Genomic DNA, 22467 nt, shown 5'->3' with positions numbered 1-22467 from the left:
CAATGTATAATTTCAGTTACATTACACTGTAAGTTTTTGCTATAAATTCTGTGTTAGGATTGAGCCCTCCACTACCACCTGATGAAGGAGCAACGCTCCGAAAGCTAATGTGCTTCCAATTAAACCTGTTGGACTATAACCTGGTGTTGTGTGATTTTTAACTTTGTAATCCTCTTATCCTGTAAGACAACAATTGGATTGCACAAAATAATGCCTAATATTTGGATAGGATTTGGTGGTGATTAGTGAGATATGGTTGCAGGGAGACCACGTTTGGGAATTGAATATCTAAGGGATAATCAGTTTCGGATAGATAGGCAGAAAGGAAAAGGAGGTGGTGTAGCTTTGTTAGTTAAGGAAAAGATCAGTACTGTAGTGAGAAATGGTGTCAGCACTGGAGACCAAGTCACAGAATCAAAAACAAGTTGCTGGAGAAACTCAGTAGGTCTAGCAGCATCGGTGGAGAGAAAGCAGAGTTAATGTTTCAAAATATTAACTCTGCTTTCTCTACACCAATGCTGCCAGATCTGCTGAGTTTCTCCAGCAATCTCTGTTTTTATTTCAGATCTCCAGCATCTGTAGTTATTTGTTTTATTTTCAGGCATGGAAAAAGGTTAGGTGGAAATAAACAATAGCAAGGGAAAAAGGGAGAAGTAATCTGTTGAGCATCAAACAGTAGTGGGGCACAGTACAAATGAAGAAATACTGGAGGCTTCTTAGAAAAGAACAGTAATAATCATGGGTAATTTTAATATAGATTAAGTAAAATTGGCATGGGTAGCCTTAAGGGAGAGTTTATTGCATTTAATAGATATTGTTCAAAGGAACAATATGTTGGAGAACCAACCAGGGATTAGGGTATTCTGGATTTGATGAAATTAAAGATCTCCTAGTAAAGGATCCTCTACAGAACAGTGATCATGGCATACTAGAATTCCAAATTCAGTTGGAGGACAAGAAACAGGATTCCCACGCTTGCTTTCTGCAATTAAACTAAGATAACTACATAGACATGAGGACAGATCTGGCCCTAGTGGACTGTGACAAAATAGTAGGACAGTTGATGAGCAGTGGCAGATGCTCCCAACTAAAATATATCCAGAAAAGAAGAAAGATTGTAAGAGGGGAAGGGAATCCAAGGCTAAGCAAGGAAGTTAAAGCAAAAAACCTAAGTCATGCCATACTGCAAAGGCAAGGGGCAAGCTGGATTATTGGGAAATGTTTGAAGATTGTCAAAAAGTTACTAAAAACCAGTCATAAAAAGAGCAAAGGTGTATTATGAAAGAAAACTGCCACAAAATATAAATAACAAATAGCATAAGCTGTAATAAAAGTGAAGACAGTAGCTAAAGTGAAAGTTGGTCCTTGGAGGATGAAACTAAGGCGTTGTTAATGGGGGACTAAATATTTTGCTTTAGTTTTCATATTTGAAGATACTAGTATCATCCCAACAGTAACAGGTAAAGCAGAAGTTAAAGAAAGGGAGGAACATAAAACAATCATCTTCACTAGGTTAAAAAGTTCTGAGATTGAAGACAGACCAGTCTCCAAGGCCTGATGGCCTATGCCCTAGGGTCTTAAAGGAAGTGTCAGGAGTGATAGTGGATCCATTGGTTATAATATTCCAAAATTCCCTGAATGTGGGAAAAGTTCCACAGGATTAGAAAAATGCTAATATAATATAGTTTTTAAAAGTAGGAAACTAAACACCAGTTAGTTTAACATGTATCATTGGGAAATTGTTAGAATCCATTATTAGGGAAGTAATAACAGGACATTTGATATGAAGGTTTTATGAAGGATAGACCATGTTTCACTAATTTCCAAGAGTCCTTTAAAGATGTGACAAGTAATAGAGATCCTGTAGATGTAATATATCTATACTTCCAGAAGGAATTTGGTAAGGTGCCAAACAAAGATTAGTACACAAGGTAAGATCACATGGGGTTAGTGGTAATTTATTGGCTTGTTTAGAGGATTGGTTAACCAACAGAGAGCAGAGGGTTGGGATAAATGTTTGCTTTTTCTGGCTGACAAGATGTAACTAGTGGAGTGCAACATGGTTCTTTCATCAGGCCTCAACTATTTACAAGTTATATTAATGACTTGGATGCGGGGATAGATAGCACTGTAGCCAAATTTGCAGATGACCCTAAAATACGTGGGAAAATTAGTTGCAGTGAAAAACTGAGAAATTTCCAAATGGATAGGTTAGATGAATGGGTAAAATTTGGAAGATGATGTTTTATGTGGATGCGTGAGGTCATCCATTTTGGTTTGAGAAATAAAAAGGCAACTTATTATCTAAATAGAGAGAAACCTCAGAGTACTTTGGTGCAGAGAGATCCAGGTGTCCTCCTGTATGAATCATAGAAACCTAATATGCAGGTACAGCAGGTAATTAGGGAGGCAAATGGAGTTTTGACATGTATTACTCAAGGAATGAGTGTAAAAGTCAGGAAAGGTTGCTGCAACTGTATAAGGCATTAGTGAGACTGAGTTGAAAAGTGTGGCACTGGAAAAACACAGCTGATCCAGCAGCATCCGAGGAGCAGGAGAGCCAATGTTTCGGGCATAAGCCCTTCATCAGGAATGTGGAGGGGAAGGGATCTGAGAGATAAATGGTGGAGGTTGGGCTGCGACTGGGAGAAGGTATCTAGGAAGGCAATAGGTGGATGCAGGTGGGCGCTAAATTGTGATAGGTCAGTGGGAGGGTGGAGCAGATAGGTGGAAAGGAAGGTGACTAGGTCAAGAGGGTGGGGCTGAGTTACAGGGTTGGATCTGGGATGAGCTTGTGGAGGGGCGCTGAGATTTGGAAACTGGTGAAGTCGATGTTGATGCCATGTGATTGAAGTGTTCCAAGGCAGAAGATGAGGCATTCTTTCTCCAGTTCCCTGGTGGCTTTGATTTGGTGGTGGAGACAGCCCAGGACTTGCATATCCTTGGTGGAGTGGGTGGGGGGAGTTAAAATGGTCGGCCATAGGGCGATGGCGTTGTTGGGTGTGTGTGTCCCAGAGATGTTCCCTGCAGTGCTGCATGGGTTGGTGTCCTGTCTCCCTGATGTAGAGGAGACCACATCAAGAGCAACGGTTGTAGTAGATGAGGTGACTGGATGTGCAGGAAAATCTCCACTGGATTTGAAATGATCTTATTGGGCCTTGGACGAAGGTGAGGCAGCAGGTGTGGGCGCAGTTTTTACACCTTGTGCGGTGGCAAGGGAAGGTGCTAGGTGTAGAGGGTGGGTTGGTGGGGGGTATGGACCTAACGACAAGTGAGTCATGAAGGGAACGGTCTCTGTGGAACGCAGAAAGGGATGTGGAGGGTAATATATCTTTGGTGGTAGGGTCTAATTGTAGGTGGCGGAAATGCCGGAAGATAATCTGCTGTATCTGGAGATTAGTGGGTTGGAAGGTGAGGACTGAGGGGCTCTATCCTTGCTGTGGTTGGAGTTGCTGGAAAAGCTCAGCAGGTATTTTTATCATTTTTGAAGAGAAATCAGAGTTAACGTTTTGGGTCTGGTGACCCTCCCTCTGAACTAGTTCATTAGGCATCATTTCACTACACTTGAAGTTGGACGTTGACTTGATGAGGTTTGAGCAAAATTGTCATCATATTTCTGATGAATTAAGATATTTGTCCCTCCTTCGTACGTCTGTGGGCAGTCTTCCATGTTCCCAATGTTAAAGACATTGAGACAATTGGGAGGAATTATTCAGCATTGTGGTGTTACTTTTATTTGACACTGAAGACTCTCTGTGGTAACAAAAGCAAATGCCCTATTTTGGATAATTTCCAAAACCTGACATGTCTTAATTATAACACCAAGATAATGTTCTGATAATTACCAGTGCGAAGTTACTGGATCATTCTATTGTATTTATGACTTTTATCCCCCTTAAATCATGAAGCTTAAACATCTGAGCCTGAAGTTATGTGCCAAATCTTTGACATAAAAGCCACATTTGTCGAGTTTGAATATAACCATTCAAAGTATTTCACAGAACCATTATCACCGAAATTTAACACTGTCACTTAAGAAAATAACAGTTCAGAGGATCAACAGTTTGGTCAAAGAGCTAGCTTTTATGCAGTGTCTGAAAGGAGCAGTGAGAGGTCAAGTGGCAGAGAGGTTTAGGAAAGAAATAGAGGAATCTGGAATCTAGACATTTGAAAGCACAGCAGCCATGGGAGTGATTAAAATTCGGGAAGTGCACTGCAAGTTTACACTTTAACTGAATATAACTTCAAAAGAGCATCAGATGATATGATTAAAGTCTGTCAGCACATCTGGTAGACCAATAGTGAAATATTCAGCAATGGAAAAATTGCCTTAACAACAGTTATATCGTGCTTTTAACAACCGAAGTGGTTAAGAGGAGTATTATCAAATCACAAAATAATGTGTTACATGGAATAGTGTTACTTAGATTTTACAACATTTGAATAGACTGTTTGGCTTAATTAGATACGGTGATTCTGTGAGATAAGGGATAGGAGGAAGCTTATGTGGAGCATAAACATCAGCGTTGATGGATTGGGCAAAATGGTCATCTTCCTGTCTTGTTTGTTTTAAAAAAAATTGTGTAAATTGAAGCAAGCGCAAAATACAATGAGCATTGGATATGGTGGTAAGACAATGGAATGATGATTTTAGGTGATGTACTGTAATGACTTTGGTCTGATCTGTGTTAATTCAGTCCAGTATTCTAGAATTTACAGACTAGCTGATGTTGCAGCTGCTGAACTGAATACCCAGAGCACAGAGTTCCCAAATACAATCAAGGCTATGGCATGGGGTCATTCTGTGGCAGGGTGGCACCAACAGGGTCTTCACCTCAGGCCCTTGTCTCAAGATTTGCCTTTATTAAGCTTTTACACAATAGCATTGTGGGTAAGTGGTCAGATGTGACCAGAGAACAGTGAGACTTCAATAATTCTCATGTAATTGATTATAGGTTGAGGTGAGTGCACTTCCTTTTCTAATGAATGTTATGTTTTGGGATCACAATGGTAAACCCAGCATTAATTGCCCATCCTTAATGGTTTGAAAAGCTGTTGAGTTACCAACAACTTGAGCAGTGCAGGGAGTGGAGTGAACATGTTCTCAAGTGCTGTTAGGTAAGGCATTCCTGGTTTTTAAAAATCCAGGGACGGAAAGGAGAAAGATATTTTAAGTAAGAATGGTCTGTGAGTTGAGTTGTAGAGATATGCCTTGAAGGTGGTGGTGAGGTTCCCATGTGTCTGCCACCCTTTGCACAGAAGAACAGGATGAAGAGGATGAAATAAATGAGTTGCATTTCTCTTGGCTGTTTCATAACCTCATGCTGGCCCGAAGTGCTTCACAACAAATAAAGCATTTTTTTCAAGTATAGGCATTGTTGTCATGCAGAAACATTACAGCCAATGTGTGCACAGCAAGATCCTGCAAACTACAATTCTGTAATGGACGTACTATCTGCTGTTTAAATAGCTTGGATTGATGAATAACTGTTGGCCAGGTTTCCAGAGTAATCTCCTGCTCATCTGTTCAGTGGAATGTGTTATGTCTTGTTTTTAAATATTTTTACTCCAAGTTCTCATTTAGCAACTCTGTTTCCTCCTTGGTTAACTTAAGAGACACATTTTTGACTACTGTACACAACTTGCATTGGAATTTTACATTTGGTTCCAAATATTTAGTCAGTCACTTTAAGTGCTTTACACTCAACACTGCCTCAGCTACACCCTCTGTTTACACAGTACTGCTAGTATTGTTGTAAATTCTAACAAGAATTACATTGCTCAGTTTGCAGTTAGTATTATTTAACAATGGAAAGATCTAAGACCACTCTGTATTTTGCCTCCATATCTGTCCCTTTCATTGTCTAAAGTGTCATCCTTTATGAGACACTAACCCAGGGCCCTGCCTGCCTGTGTTGGTATAGAAACTGCCACAGCATTGCTTTGAAGAAAAGCAAACCAGTTCTCACCAGTGTCCGAACCAATATTCACCCCCAACCTTCTGAGATAAAACAAATGATTTGATCTTCATCTCATTTGTTGTTTGTAGAAGCTTCAACATTAGAACAGTGACTATACTACAAAAAGTGTTTCAATGGTTTTAAAACACTTCATAAATTTGCGAGGTTGAGAAAGGTGCGATCAAAATGTAAGCTTTTTCATGATTCCTGTTCATTTTCTTTCTTTTCATTCTGAACCTTCTCCTCTTCTAATAATTTGTCCTGTTCATTATTCCTGGAGCCAAATTACTTAGTTTGCATGTAATTCTCCAAGACAGTAATCAATCCTGTGTGCCATGTTTTGCAGCAATATACCCTGATCCTTAATGCCTGTGTACAGTGAATCAGACTTTGAGGTCATGTTCGACCCTATGAAAAGCTGTAAAGTTAGGCTGCCTTGGTGATGAAGAGGATATTAATTCCACATGTGTAATATTGCCCAACTTGGAACTTGCTTCTGTTCATATGCTGCTGAAATTCCAATCATACTTTTGTTACAAGAGGGTTTGATTTCTAATGCTGTCCTAACTGAATGCCCACTGTACACTCTCCATAAATTTCAATTCATCCAAAATTCTTGCTGTCCAGATCCCGAATCGTATCGAGCCCCTTTTCACCCGTCACCCCTGTGCTCATTAATCCACATTAGCATCTGGTCCAACAACACGCTAATCTAAATTTTCCATAATTGTGTTCAATTCCCTCCCCAGCCAAACCTTCACCTGCTGGCCCCATCCCTCTTACCATACAATATCACTGCAGCTCTGATCTCTTAAACATACCCATTTTAATCGCTTCACCATTGGTGGCCATGCCTTCACTAGCTTGGGTCTTAAGCTCTGAAATTCCGTCTTTAAGTTTCTTCACTTATTTTTTTTTTCAGAAGCTTCTTAAACCTGCAATTTTGACAAACCATTGATCAGCCGACCTAGGCTCAGTGCTAAATTTTGTTTAATGCTGTGTATATAGCCTTGGGAATGTTTTACGTTAAACTGGAGTATATGAATGCAAGTTGACTTAATTTATTGTCACAACTCTTTTCCAATTCCAGCTCGAGCTAAGTGACAATAGGATTTCTGGAGGGTTAGACATCCTGGCAGAAAAACTTCCAAATCTCACGCATCTAAATCTCAGTGGAAACAAACTCAAAGACATCAGTACATTGGAACCTCTGGTACTTTACTTTTATTTTTGCTTTTTTCTCTTGTTATATCTTAACATGTCTGCCATGCATTTTCCCTGCACCTGCTGGTTGTCAGGATGTTACAATCTGCTGTGTGCTTTTTAAGAAGGTCAGCAGATTTTGCAAGAATGTGATGTCTATGATGAATGCTCTTGTATTCACCTAAAACGTATCATCTATGTTAATTTAAAAATAGATCCTGTGTACATATGAAAAGCTAATCTTAGCATCATTGCATTGCTGCTAACAATTTACATGCCCTTCTCACGTATTTTGTTTCAATTTTGATATTATTCAGAGTGGTGAATATTCTCCACTAATAAGCAGCAGTCAGGAGTGTGATGGAATATTCCCCATTTTCCTGGATTAGTGTAGTTCCAAGGACACCCAAGAAGCTCAACGTCATCCAGGACTCTTTATTTTATAAATCTCTGTAAGATTACCCCTCAGCCTCCGATGCTCCAGGGAAAACAGCCCTAGCCTGTTCAACCTCTCCTTATAGGTCAAATTCTCCAACCCTGGCAACATCCTTGTGAATCTTTTCTGAACCCTTTCAACTTTCACAACATCTTTCCGATAGGAAGGAGACGAGAATTGCACGCAGTATTCCATAAGTGGCCTAACCAATGTCCTGTACAGCTGCAACATGACCTCCCTATACTCTATACTCAATACTCTGACCAATAAAGACAAAAATACAGTTGCATCTGTCTACACATTCATCTGAAAGAGAGCGTTCCAGTAACAAGTCCTGATCCATTTTTCATTTCGCCTAAGTGGGCAATCAAGCACCATTGGACGAGAGTTCCCAATCATTGCATCGGTTTGTCTAACTGTGGTCAGTGAAAAAGCTTGTTTGAAATTGCACAAAGTTAAGGGCGCCTCAAATTTCCCCTATGTTTTGAACTAGTTCTAAAGGAACTTCTCCACCAGACAAGCAATGCATTGACAGCAAGTTAAACACCATTGGGACTTCCTGTTAATTGCAGATTTGTAGCTCTCTGAGGTAGCTCCAAAAGTGAAACTGATTTTTTTTTTGAATGCAACATTACATATACCGTCAAAGAATTTTTGGAATTGATGACCCAATCTGAGCGGGAAATAAGTTTTCTTATTGTTCGGCCAGTCGTCTGGTGTTTTAAATTATTTTTGGGTTACCTGTTGTGATGGATTGAACCTTTGTTTAAAAATGCCTTGTTTGTGACAAGCCCAGTTAAGTATTGAATTAATCAAACTTTATCAAGTTATCTTTGAAATATATCAAAGGAAAATCTTTTGTAAAGTAATTTTCCTTTTAAATATATTCTAAATTGGATTCTGGTTGCATGTGTTCATGGCAATTTTTTTCATTTGCTGTTATGTAAATCACTTCATGTCGAAACTCAGGAATGCTTTTCCAAACAGGCTTCGGTTTGGCTGTAGTTTGTGCACAGAGCAGAAACTCTTTACTTCTTTAAAAAAAACTTAAAAACAGTAGACTGTTGGAGGTGCTTTAGGGTTTTGAAAATGTTCAATAGGACACACCTCGAGATGATGTTTCCAATTGCAGGTTAGGCCTGTGCAGTGGGGAGAGGAGGCTTGGTCGGAGTTTCAATGCTGGCATGGCCCAATTGGGCCAAATGGCCTGTTGCTGTGTTGTAAATTCTATATAATGTTTCTTCCACAGAAAAAGTTAGAGAACTTGAAGAGTCTGGATCTTTTCAATTGCGAAGTGACGAACTTGAATGACTACAGAGAAAGTGTGTTCAAGCTTCTCCCCCAGCTCATGTACCTGGATGGTTATGATCAGGAAGACCGAGAGGCGCCTGACTCGGATGCAGAAGCTGATGGTATTGATGATGACGAGGATGATGAAGGTAACCTTCATAGTTCCTGGAGTCTCTGGAGGGCTAGGAACAAGAGGCACTGAGTTGGTGCAATGCCTAATGACATGTAGATCTAACCCATTCCCTAGGTGTTCTTGAGAAGGTGGTGGTGAGCTGCTTTCTTGAAATACTGCAGTCCATGTGCTGTAGGTAGACGTACAAAGGGAATTCCAGGATTTTGATTTGATGTCACTGGAGGAATGGTGAGGATATTTCCAAGTCAGGGGTGAGAGCGGCTTAGTGTCGCTCACATATACCTGCTGCCCTTATCCAAATAGATAGTAGTCATCTGAACTTGGATGATGCTGTCTAAGGATCTGCTGAGTTTCTGCAGTGCATCTTGTAGATAGTACACATTGCTGCGATTAGATTCTCAGTTGTAATTTTGACAGTCTCCCTTAGCTGAGTGATGCAGTGCACAAGGAGGTCAGTCAGCCCATTATGCATTTACTAATTCTTTAGAGAGCTCTCTCAATCACCATTGATTATAGTGTATATTGACCCAGCATTAAAACACATCCATTTTTCCAACTGATCCTTCTTTCTAACCACAAAATATTAGTATTCATTCTCAGTTTTTCATTTCACAAATGCATGTTTGACATAGCTTATAACTCAAAATAATAGAGATGTATAGCACTGAAACAGACCCTTCAGTCTAACTTGTCTATGCTAAGCAAATATACTAGATCAACATGGTCCCATGTGCCAGCATTTGGCTCTTATCCCTCTAAACCCTTCCTATTCATGTATTCATCTAGATGCTTTTTAAATGTTATAATTGTACCAGCTTCCATCACTTCCTCTGACAGCTCATTCCATACATGCACCACCCTCTGCATGGAAAAAGTTGCCCCTTCGGTCCCTTTTAAATCTTTCCCCTCTCACCTGAAACCTATGCCCTCTAGTTTTGGACTCCCACATCCTGGGGAAAAGACCTCGTCTATTTACTCTATCCATGCCCCTTTATGAATTTAAAACTTCTGTAAGGTCAACCCTAAGCCTCTGACAATCCAGGGAAAACAGCCCCAGCCTATTCAGCCTCTCTCTATAGCTCAACTCCTCCAACACTGGCAACATTGTTGTAAATCTTTTCTGAATCCTTTCAAGTTTCACAACATCTTTCCAATAGTAGGGAGGCCAAAATTGCACACAGTATTCCAAAAGTGGCCTAACCAATGTCCTGTACAGCTGCAAGAAGACCTCCTAACTCCTGTACTTATTGCACTGAGCAATAAAGGGAAGCCTACCAAACACCATCTTCACTATCCTATCTACCTGTGACTCCACTTTCAAGGAACTATGAACCTGCACTACAAGGTCTGTTTGTTCAGCAACACTCCCCAGGACTTTTCTATTAAGTGTATAAATCCTGCCCTGATTTGCCTTTCCAAAATGCAGTACCTCACATTTTATCTAAACTAAACTCCATCTGCCACTCCTCGACCCATTAGCCCATCTGATCAAGGTCCCATTGTACTGTTAGGTAACCTTCTTTGGTGTCCACTAAACATCCAATTTTGGTATCATCTGCAAACCTACTAACTATACCTCCTATGTTCACATGCAAATTATTTTTATAAATGATTAAAAAACACCAATCCTTATGGCACTCCGCTGGTCACCGGCCTCCAGCCTGAAAAGCAATCCTTCATCACCACCCTCTGTCTTCTACCTTTGAGCCAGTTCTGTATCCAAATGGCTAGTTCTCCCCGTATTCTGTTATCTAACCTTGCTAACCAGTCTACCATGAGGAACTTTGTCGAACACCTTACTGGAGTCCATGTAGATCACGTCCACCACTCTGGCCTCATCAATCCTCTTAGTTACTTCTTCAAAACTCAATGAAGTTCATAAGACACAATTTCCCACATGCTTGGTGCAAGAGACTAAACAGGCAACACTCACAAGTTGTGAAGATATTCAAGAATATCAGAAACACACACAGTAGAGCATAAATGGCATCGATGAAGGAAAATAAGTCTGTCAGCAGAGTTTGAGCTGATTTCAAATTTAAAGTCATGATTTACTGACTCATCAAATAATAGTGCTAAATTTTGTGGTTTGAAAATGGAAGAGGAGGGAATCCTTCCTGAAGAAGCAGTGCCACAAGGATCGGTGCTGGGCCCTCTACTTTTTGTCATTTACATAAATGATTTGGATGCAAGCATAAGAGGTACAGTTAGTAAGTTTGCAGATGACACCAAAATTGGAGGTGTAGTGGACAGCGAAGAGGGTTACCTCAGATTACAACAGGATCTTGACCAGATGGGCCAATGGGCTGAGAAGTGGCAGATGGAGTTTAATTCGGATAAATGCGAGGTGCTGCATTTTGGGAAAGCAAATCTTAGCAGGACTTCTACACTTAATGGTAAGGTCCTAGGGAGTGTTGCTGAACAAAGAGACCTTGGAGTGCAGGTTCATAGCTCCTTGAAAGTGGAGTTGCAGGTAGATAGGATAGTGAAGAAGGCATTTGGAATGCTTTCCTTTATTGGTCAGAGTATTGAGTACCGGAGTTGGGAGGTCATGTTGCGGCTGTACAGGACATTGGTTAGGCCACTGTTGGAATATTGCGTGCAATTCTGGTTTCCTTCCTATTGGAAAGATGTTGTGAAACTTGAAAGGGTTCAGAAAAGATTCAAAAGGATGTTGCCAGGGTTGGAGGATCTGAGCTACAGGGAGAGGCTGAACAGGCTGGGGCTGTTTTCTCTGGAGCGTTGGAGGCTGAGGGGTGACCTTATAGAGGTTTACAAAATTATGAGGGGCATGGATAGGATAAACAGGCAAAGTCTTTTCCCTGGGGTCATGGAGTCCAGAACTAGAGGGGTTTAGGGTGAGAGGGGAAAGATATAAAAGAGACCTAAGGGGCAACATTTTCACACAGAGGGTGGTATGTGTATGGAATGAGCTGCCAGAGGATATGGTGGAGGCTGGTACAATTGCAACATTTAAGAGGCATTTGGATGGTTATATGAATAAGAAGGGTTTGGAGGGATATGGGCCGGGTGCTGGCAGGTGGGACTAGATTGGATTGGGATATCTGGTCGGCTTGGACAGGTTGGACCAAAGGGTCTGTTTCCATGCTGTACATCTCTATGACTCTATGACTAAATGCATTATGACAACATGAGCCAGCCACTGACTTGATCTTGAGAATGATGTAACAGAATGTGTCCTCAAGATTTAGCACAAATAGTGCTGAGTATCTGTGCACACACAACTGATTAGCCCACCAGGTGTCAGCAGCCACTGGCTCTTCTTTATATTCTTATTGTTGGACATGGGTGTCGCTAACTGGGCCAGTATTTATTGCCCATTCCCTAGTTGTCCATTCCCTGGTGGTGAGCAGCCTTCTTGAAATACAGCAGTCCATGTGCTGGAGCTAGACTGATAATGCTGTTTGGGGGGGATTTCCAGGACTTTGATCTGATGACACTAAAGGAATGGTGAGGATATCCTGGGCTGAGAGGTGGCAAATGGAGTTTAATGCGGACAAGTGTGAGGTGATTCACTTTGGTCGGAGTAACCGGAATGCAAAGTACTGGGCTACTGGTAAGATTCTTGGTAGTGTAGATGAGCAGAGGGATCTCGGTGTCCATGTACACAGATCCTTGAAAGTTGCCACCCAGGTTGACAGGGTTGTTAAAAAGGCATACAGTGTTTTAGCTTTTATTAATAGAGGGATCAAGTTCCAGGACCGTGAGATTATGCTGCAGCTGCACAAAACTCTGGTGCAGCCACACTTGGAGTATTGTGTACATTTCTGGTCACCGCATTATAAAAAGGATGTGGAAGCTTTGGAAAGGGTGCAGAGGAGATTTACTAGGATGTTGCCTGGTATGGAGGGAAAGTCTTACGAGGGAAGGCTGAGGGACTTGAGGCTGTTTTTGTTCAAGAGAAGAATGTTGAGAGGTGACTTGATAGAGACATATAAGATAATCAGAGGGTTAGTTAGGGTGGACAGGGAGAGCCTTTTTCCAAGTATGGTGACGGCGAGCATGAGGGGGCATAGCTTTAAATTGAGGGGTGATAGATATAGGATAGTTGTTCGAGGTAGTTTCCTTACTCAGAGTAGTAAGGGTATGGAATGCTTTGCCTGCAATGGTAGTAGATTCGCCAACTTTAAGTACATTTAAGTCGTCATTGGACAAGCATGTGGACGTTCATGGAATAGTGTAGGTTAGATGGGCTTCAGATTGGTATGACAGGTCGGTGCAACATCGAGGGCCGAAGGGCCTGTACTGTGCTCTAATGTTCTATGTTCTATATTTCCAATTCTGGAGTGTGACTTAAAGGGGAGCTTGCAGTTAGTGTCATTCACATGTATCTGGTGCCTTTGTCCATCTAGATAGTAGTGGTCATGAGCTTGGCAAGTGCTGTCTAAGCATCTTTAGTGAATTTCTGTAGTGCATCTTGTAGACAGCAGCAGCATGAACTACTGAGTCGGTGGTGGAGGCTGTGGATGTTGTGCCAAATAAGTGGGTTGCTTTGCTCTGAATAGTGTCAAACTTTTTTGGTGTTATGAAATTTGCACTCATCCAGTCAAGTGAAGAGTATTCCACCACACTCTTGACTTGTGCCTTGTAGATTGTGGGTGGCACGGTAGCACAGTGGTTAGCACTGCTGCCTTACAGCGCCAGAGACCTGGATTCAATTCCTGCCTCAGGCAACTGTCTGCGTGGAGTTTGCACATTCTCCCCGTGTCTGCATGGGTTTCCTCCGGGTGCTCCGGTTTCCTCCCACAGCCCTAAAAATGTGCAGGTTAGGTGAATTGGCCATGCTAAATTGCCCGTAGTGTTAGGTGAAGGAGTAAATGTAGGGGAATGGGTCTGGGTGGGTTGCTCTTTAGAGGGTTGGTGTGGACTTGTTGGGCTGAAGGGCCTGTTTCCACACTAAGTAAGTAATCTAATCTAATTGTGGAAGGCTTTGGGGAGTCAGGAAGTGAGTTATTCGCTGCAGTATTCCTAGCCTCTGACCTATTCTTCTAGCCACTGTTTTTATGACTATTCCAGTTGAGTTTCTAATTGATGGCAAGCTCCCAGGATGTTGACAGTGAAGGATTCAGTGATGCTAACATCATTGAATGTCTAGGGATGGTGGTTAGATTGTCTCCTTCTGGAGATGGCCATTGCCTGGCATTTGTGTGGCATACATGTTATTTACCACTTGTCAGCCCAAGCCTGAATGTTAGCCAGGTCTTGTTGCATTTGGATATAGATTGCTTCATTATCTAAGGAGTCACGAATGGTGCTGATGCAATCATTTGCAATGATGTAATCATTGGTGAATATGCTCACTTCTGACCTTATGATGGAGAGAAGGTCATTGGTAGCAGCTGAAGATGGGTGGGATTAGGACACTACTCTGAGAAACTCCTGCAGAGATATCATGGAGCTAAGATGACTGATCTTCAACAACCTCAGCCATCTTCCTATATGCCAGGTATAACACTAAACAGTGGAGAGCTTTCCATGTGATTCCAGTTTTGCTAGGGCTCCTTGATGCCGTACACAGTCAAATGCAACCTTAATGTCAAGGGCTGTCACTTCACCTTGCTTCTGGTATTCAGCTCTTTTGTCCATGTTAGAACCAATGCTGTAATGAGGACAGGAGCTGAGTAGCCCTGGGAGAGGCCATACTGGATATTTCTGAGTAGGTCCTGCTTGATAGCACTGTTGATGACTCCTTCTGTTACTTTGATCAAGAGTAGACTGATGGAGTGATAATTGGCAGGGTTGGATTTATCATGCTTTTTATGTATGGGACGTACCTGGGAAATTTTTCATACTGTTGGGTAGTTGTAGTTGTATTGGAACAGCTTGGTTAAGGGATGCAGCGAACTGTGGAGCACAAGTTTTTAGTACTAATGCTTGAAGGTTGCCAGGGCCCATAGCCTTTTCAATATCGAATTTATTGATATGACATGAGTGAATTGAATTGGCTGAAGACTGGCATCTGTGACACTACAAGCCTCTGCAGGAGATCATGGATGAATAGTTTTGTTATCATCAGAAATTCAACTTAAATGAGTGACACCAAACACCCTAAGTTCAACAAAGCTTTAAGTGAAACAGATAGGTATACAGTCACTTCACTGAACAAAGTGTCTACTTTTATGACAGAATACCAGATTACTCGGAGACACTAAAGATTTCAATACGAAAGTTACCAGCATCCAGTAATTCATCTTCAAACAGGGACAAACAATGTCACATCAACAGCATGAATGGAAAAAAAAACATACATTCCAATAAGCCCAGTGGCTTATTGAATGGAAAGGTTCACAAACTGGTTAGTGAAAATCACAAGATGTGAGAAATCGAGTCATGGTGGTTGCAGCCAGCATGACTGACAAATTGAAGTTAAAGCCTGTAGTAAATTTCAGACATAAAACCATGTCAGACATAAAGTTCCCTGCAAACCCTTGTGCATGTCCGTAACTATGTTTGGCTGGATGAGGATGTATAGATATCCAGTGGCACACATGAAGAATGAAGGATATTAATGTTAGACATATTCAGGTTCTATTGAACTCATGAGATCAAGGAGTGGCTGCAGATAACTAAAACCCATGTTCTAGGTATAGCATCTCTGGTACCTTGTCCACAGAATTGTGCACAGTACTCAAAGAGTAGTTAATCAAGTTTTTATAAAGGGTTAGTAAAACTACCTTCTAATGAAATTATATTTTGCAGCAAGTAATAGGAACTTAAGGCAGCTATATTTAAAAAGAAACACAGTTGTATTAGCAAATACGTTGTGCTGTAGAATTGAGTCTGATGGTTTAGTTAAATGGATATGTTGAAAGCATATATACTCTCACAAGTATCTTGTGACTTGAGTACGATAAGTAATATATTTGAGGTTTTCAACATCTACTTTCAATTTTTATTCCATTTGTATACTTCTCGTCTGACTGAATGAGGTGAAAGTGTGTGATTGAAGGGGATTAAGGTAGGGGAGGCAATAGCGTAGTGGTATTATTGCCTGACTGTTAATCCAGAAACTCAGTTAATATTCTTGGGACCTGGGTTCAAACCTGGCATGGTGGATGGTGGAATTTGAATTCGGTAAAGAATTTGCAGTTAATGGTCTAATAATGGCCATGAAGCCATTGTTGAAAAAACCCGTTTGATTCATTAGTGTCCTTTGGGGAAGACCATCAATCATCCTCACCTAGTCTGGTCTATGTGTGACTTCAGATCCATAGCAATGCGGTTGACTCTTACCTTCCTTCTCAGTAATTAAGGATAGCCCATAAGTGCTGGCCTAGCCAGACACACCTATATCCCATGAATGTTTGTTTTTTTTTAAATCGTGAGACCTTTCAAGTAAAAGAGTTATTGGTTTGGGACCATCGCCCTCGGCAGCTTTTGTATATTTTAGATCAGTTCTCGAGAGAAGTTCCAGGCCATGTTACAAAGTGCAAACTTGCTATGTGTGGATAGAAAAATTACAATGAATAAAATTCAAGAGTTTCTTTTAATTACGTGTAGAAGGAGAGGAAGAGGAGGAGGAAGATGAAGAAGAAGATGGAGAAGAAGAACTAGATGATGAGGAGGAGGAAGATGAAGAAGGGGAAGATGATGAAGATGAAGTCAGTGCAGAGGAAGAGGTAAGAATTCAATGGCAAGATTCAAACCTGTCCTGATGCTATCGATATAAAAGCACAGGAGGTGCTGCAGGAAGTTGGCAGATCTGGCAGGCATCTGTGGAAGAGAAAAATAGAGTTAATGTATTGAGTCCAGTGTGACTTATTTGGAATTGATTTTAGCATTAAATTGTGGAGTCAATTTTTTAAAAATAATTTTTAAGATTCATCTTGAAAATATTACCTTTGACTAAATTGTAGTGTTAAATTTTAGTTGAAAATCTAGGAATAAGAAATCGGAAATAATTCTCGATGAGATTTGTGGTTATTGTAGATTACACAGTACAGAAGCGAATCATTTGTTCATCATGTCTATCCAATTCATTCCACTTGCCTGCTTTCTTGCAATTCTTTCATTTTCAAGTGCTGTATATATCCAAATCCCTTTTTAATATTGAAGCTGCTTCTACTGGCCTTTCAGACACACATTACAGATGCATACTTGCTATGTAAAGGTAAATAAATACATTCTCACCATCACTATTTTGTTTCAGCTAATTGTGCCCTCTTACCAACCCTCATGCCAGTAAAAAAAAAGTTTCACCTTGTATGCTTTTTCAAAATCTTAGAGGATTTTTAACACCTCTATGAAGTTTCCCCTTAATCTCTGGTCTGAGGAGAATAAGGGTCATAAAGTGTGGCGCTGGAAAAGTACAGCAGGTCAGGCAGCATCTGAGGAGCAGGAGATCTCCTGCTATGCTTTTCCAGTGCCACACTTTTCAACTCTGAGTTTCAGCAGTCCTCACTTTCCCCTGAGGAGAACAATTCCAGCTTCCCCTATGATAACCGAAAATGTTGCAAAGACTTCTCCAATCAAACAGTGTCTGTGGAGAGAGAAACGCTGTTACTGTTTCAGATTTGAAAGCCAGCTTCTCAATGTTTGGTTACAAACTGTGTTTTACTGTGAGGTTAATTGACTTGTAGAAATGAATGAATGATAGTCTGAGCACATTTCATGTGTGCTGTGCATTCATTGAAGGAAATCATTGCTCTCTAATTTGTATGTTCACATGAGCGAAGACAGAGGTGAAGTCAGACTGAGCTGGAAGTAGCTGGTCTTAGTGATGGCATGTGTGTGGCCAGATGTACATTTTGGTGAGTCAAATATGACAAAGATACAAGCAGACTGTTTGTTTCTACCACAAGAGAAATTGATTAAGTAATGCAGGAATGGAGATTGGAGCAGGGCTATGATTTCAAACTTCCTAATGAAGCTGGGAGAAAATAATTGAAGAAAATGTTTGCTCAACCAATACTGGATAAGCAGTCTGATAGCATAGTAATCATTGAGGAATTGAAAGGGTTAATGATGAAGGCGAAATATGTTTGTCAGCAGTACATTCCATGGTTTGGAACTCTCAAGTATGACGCTATTCTTCCCCAGCAAACTGCTTTAGCCCAAAATGTGTTGTAGTAACAAGCAACGAGACTATCTTGAATTACGTTGCAAATAGAGTCGTTGTGCACTGTCTCTTCCATGAGTTAGACTGCACTGGGTTTGCATGGTTCTGAATTTGGCTGTCACTAGCACCAAATAGGAATCTTTCAAATGATTAGTCTGTGAAAGATTTGAATCCAGACCCTTAAAATGAAAAGTTTGTGTCTAACCCACTATATTGCCCTTTCCACAGATTTTACATTTCAAAATTGATGAATTATCTATGCGCCAGTGTGAGGATTCCAGCTTGATTTGGCTCCAAAGTTCAGTGACTTTTGTTTTTCCTCTCCTTGTTCATTTTCACTTCCCATGGAATTAAGGGAAAGGAGGAGGACGTTGATTTGGTTTGAAGCTCTGGCCAGACTTGTGAGGTTCCACGAACTGCTCCTCAGGAAAGCTTTATGGAACAAGAAGTATTACAGTATAAAGGCTAGTTGCATAGACCTGCATTCACTCGACTATAGAAGACTTTACAGATGATCTAATTCTCATCTCTGCTGGCACCCATTTCTTCTTCTCCAGTATCTCTTGCGAATCCTGTACTGTTGCTAAATTATCAGACTATTTATCCAATGTTGGGTAAGCAAACATTTCCTCCAATTAAAGAGAAAACGGAACCAATGCTTCTGGCAATTTCATTCCTAACCTACTTACTCTGTCCACTTTGCTGACAACAGTCTGTGGCTGAACCAGTCTGTTTGCCACTTTGTCACATGAGAATCCAAGATGTTCTTCTGGCCACACCCATACCATTACACTATGCCCATTTATTTCCGCCTCTTTCCTGGCTCCTGAGAACATGAATTCAAAGCAGGGGTGGGCCATTGGTCCCTCTAGCCTGTTCTGTCGTTCTCCTGGCTGATCTGATTGTAGCCTCAACTCCAGGCATATAGCAGCTTGCCTTCATTGCTCAGACCATTTAAGTATTGGAGCAAGTATTGGAGCTTGGACTTTATGCTGAGGTTGTACAGGACATTGGTGAGGTCCCTTCTGGTGTACGATGTCTAGTTCTGCTTGCCCTGTTATAGGAAGGATATTATTAATCTGTAGAGGGTTCAAAGAGATTCATGAGGATGCTGCTGGGAATGGAGAGTTTCAGTTATAGGAAGAGATTGGATAGGCCGGGACTTAGTTTACTGGAGTGTAGGAAGTTGAGGAATGACCTTGTAGAGGTTTATAAAATCATGAGGGATATAAATAAGGTGAATGGCCAGCGTCTTTTCCCCAAGGCTGGTAATTTCAAAACCAGGGGGCATATTTTTAAGTTGAGAGGAGAAAATTTTTTAAAAAGACATGGGGACAATTTTTTTACACAGTGGTTCATATGTGAATGATCTTACAGAGAAAGTGGTGTATGCGGGTACAGTTACAGTGTGTAAAGACATTTGGATAAGGATATGAATAAGAAATGTTTGGAGGGATATGGGCCAAGCGCAGGAAGGAGGGACTAGTTTAGTTTGGGATTATGGTTGGTGTGGACTGATTGGATTGAAGGGTCTGTTTCCATGCTGTATGACTCTGACTCCTCTTTTCTTCCTATACCTGGCAAACTTTGACTCCTTTGTTAGTCAAGAATCTAGTAATGTTGCTTTAAAAAATTAAATTATTTTGACTCCATTAATCTCTGATAGAGTTGTAATGATTTTGACCTGCTGAGAAAACCTTTCTCATCTTGACTTGATATGGGAAACCTCTTATTCTTACATGGTTCTTGTATGTTTTAATAAGTTCACCTCTAATTCTGCTAAATGTCAATAAATAGTCTGGCTAGTCCAACCTTCTCATTCTAGTTACCAGTCAAGTGAATTGTGACAAAGGTTTATAATACTGGTATTATTTGGGCAGTTGAGTTCTAAAGTAGTGTAAATGGGTACTTGCTTTTCAGTTCTGTGAAAGTGACTTATTCCTTTAAATATCAGAAGTTCCTTTTTTATTTGAAGCAGTGTGTCAAAATGATATTTCCAAGAAATCCTGTCACTTCAGCTAGCTGCCTGGTGATATTATTGCTAAATTGTTTAACTAACGAGTTTTTACACCACTGGGAAAGCAAGGTCAGAAGTGGGTTATGTTCAAAAGATAAGATTCTCACCAATAGGTATCCTGTTTATCAAATTAAGTGTAGTTAAACTAGTTGGAAAATGCCCTGAAGAGCTCAGACAGGAAAAGTCAGCGAGCTTGTGTCTGGGGGAAGAGATAGTAATTAAGAGATTCACATCTGATAAATATGAATAAATTTGCTGACAGGATAAGCTTGCAACCTTGTCAGTTGAGTAAGAAAGTTTAGAGTGAGGAAAATGAGTGAAACTTCACTAAAGTGGAGTGGCTGTAAAGGATATTGCTGGGAAAGGGTGTTGAGTATTTCTTTTGGGGATTTTTAAAAGAAGTGTAGCTTCTTTTTACTCTTGTGTGATAAACTTATTTTATTAAAATTACATTGGTAGGCTCTTGTGAATATATTCAGTGACTGACCATCGTGGTAACCCAATCATAAAAATAAAATGTATGATCTCTCAAGCCAGGTCTCACTCTGGGATCTGAATTGTCCAGCAAATCCATCAGATGGAATTATAACTTTTTCTGAATTGTTTCCAATGCATTTATATCCTTTTCTAAAAAAGGAGACAAAACAGTACACATTACTCCAGATGCAGTTTACCAGTTTTAAATAGAACTATAGCAAAACATCCCAATATTTATTTCCTATTTCCATCGCAATAAAAAAAATTATATTTGCTTTCCTAGGTACAGGCAATACCTGCATGTGAATGCTTTGTGATTCATGTATCTGCAAAATCTCTGCATTTAAATAATATGTTGCTTATTCTTCCTGCTAAAGTGGACAACCTTACATTTTTCCACATTATTCCTCACCTGGTAAAGTTTGCCCAAATCTTCTCAGCTGCTGCTGTAACTCTAATTCATGCCTTTTTTTAAAACTTCTGGATGTGACTATTCCAATCCACTTTTGGCTGCTGTTCTACATTCTATTCTCTACAAACTTGAGCTAGTCCAAAACACTCATGTTCCTGTCTTAACTTGCAGCAAGTCATATTCCAATTTAACTTTGTGGTTGTTGACCTACACTGATTCGCGCAGCATTTTAATTTTAAAATTCTCACCTTGCTTTCAGATCTCTCCATGCTCACCCCTCTCTCTTTCTATTATCTCCTTGACCTCTGCAATCTTCCAAGACTTTTCAAATTATGGATTCTAGACCATCATCCCTTTTCTAATCTTTCCGTCATTGGTGTTGCCTTATGCTTCTGTGGCAAACATCTGGAAATCCTTCCCTAACCCTCTCTACCTCATGTTAAAATCTACCTTTTTAACCAAACATTTCGACACTTGCCTTGCTATCTCATTATGTGCCTTGATGCCACACTTTGTTCTGTAATGTTCTTGTGAAGGACCTCAAGACATTTTATTGCATTGAAGATGCTTTATCCACTGTTGTGGTGCTCAAGTTTAAAGAATTGTCACTTGGCAGATAGAGAGAAATGATTCCTTCCGCCAGGTTTTGGGGAAAATTCCAGAATGAGGGTAGAGCTTTCTGAAAAAAAAACGCAGTCATTCAGTGATAATATCAGGAAGCACTTCTTCACACAAAATGTTCTGGAAATCTGGAAAATTTCCCCAAAACAAAAGCTGCTGAGGGTATGGATTAACTGTAACTCTTAAACCTGAGACTGAAAGATTTTTGCAGGCAAATGGACTCAGCATGAGAAACTAAGGTAAGGCAAGTGCAGTAAAGATTGAGAACAGCAATGAAATAACTGTATGGTAGAACAGAGAAGGGGTTGAATGGCTGCCTTCTGTCCCTTTGCCAGCTGTTCCACAGCATTTGTTTCCAGTGAGAGGATTTTTGTTGGTTTTATGGGTGCCATTCCCTGATCTGACTACTGGGTGATCTATCCACTCTATTGTATTGTAGATATGATCTGTTGTCTGAATCTGTAACTCCATTGTCCATATTATTTGAAGGAGTGTTCTTCACATTCATTGCAGCTTACAAGTGAAAGCACGAAAAGGGATACATTGAAAAGGAATAGTGACGTTGATTAGAAAATTTTACAGCACAGAATGAGAGATCATTTGGCCTGTCATGCTTATGCTGGCTCTTTAATTTAATCTTCGACCCCAACTTTTTCTTCTTAATACTGTATATTAGTCCTCTTCAACTGTATACACTAATGTCTTTTGAAAATTCCTGTGGACTTAAAAGAGGATCAAGTCAATGTTCTCTATTTAGTTTTTTCCATTCATGCGGGGACTAAACGTTGTGCATCAATATGAATATGACTTGCTCATTAGCTAAAACTTAGTTTGTTCTT

At 40.4% G+C, this 22467-nt stretch overlaps 1 protein-coding gene across 2 annotated transcripts in view; it reads left to right on the top strand.

Annotated features, from left to right (window-relative positions):
• The window catches only part of anp32b (acidic (leucine-rich) nuclear phosphoprotein 32 family, member B), a 55944-nt gene that overhangs the window by 27397 nt on the left and 6080 nt on the right, over positions 1-22467 (top strand). For both annotated transcript variants that reach the window (XM_072588729.1, XM_072588720.1), the window contains exons 3-5: positions 7051-7173; positions 8849-9038; positions 16544-16662. In XM_072588729.1, coding sequence (XP_072444830.1) covers positions 7051-7173; positions 8849-9038; positions 16544-16662 — 432 coding nt within the window. The remainder of the gene's footprint in view (positions 1-7050; positions 7174-8848; positions 9039-16543; positions 16663-22467) is intronic.

This window comes from Chiloscyllium punctatum, chromosome 2 (genome assembly GCF_047496795.1).
Source record: "Chiloscyllium punctatum isolate Juve2018m chromosome 2, sChiPun1.3, whole genome shotgun sequence".
Classification (NCBI taxonomy): domain Eukaryota; kingdom Metazoa; phylum Chordata; class Chondrichthyes; order Orectolobiformes; family Hemiscylliidae; genus Chiloscyllium; species Chiloscyllium punctatum.
This window is presented reverse-complemented; position numbering and strand designations above follow the sequence as displayed.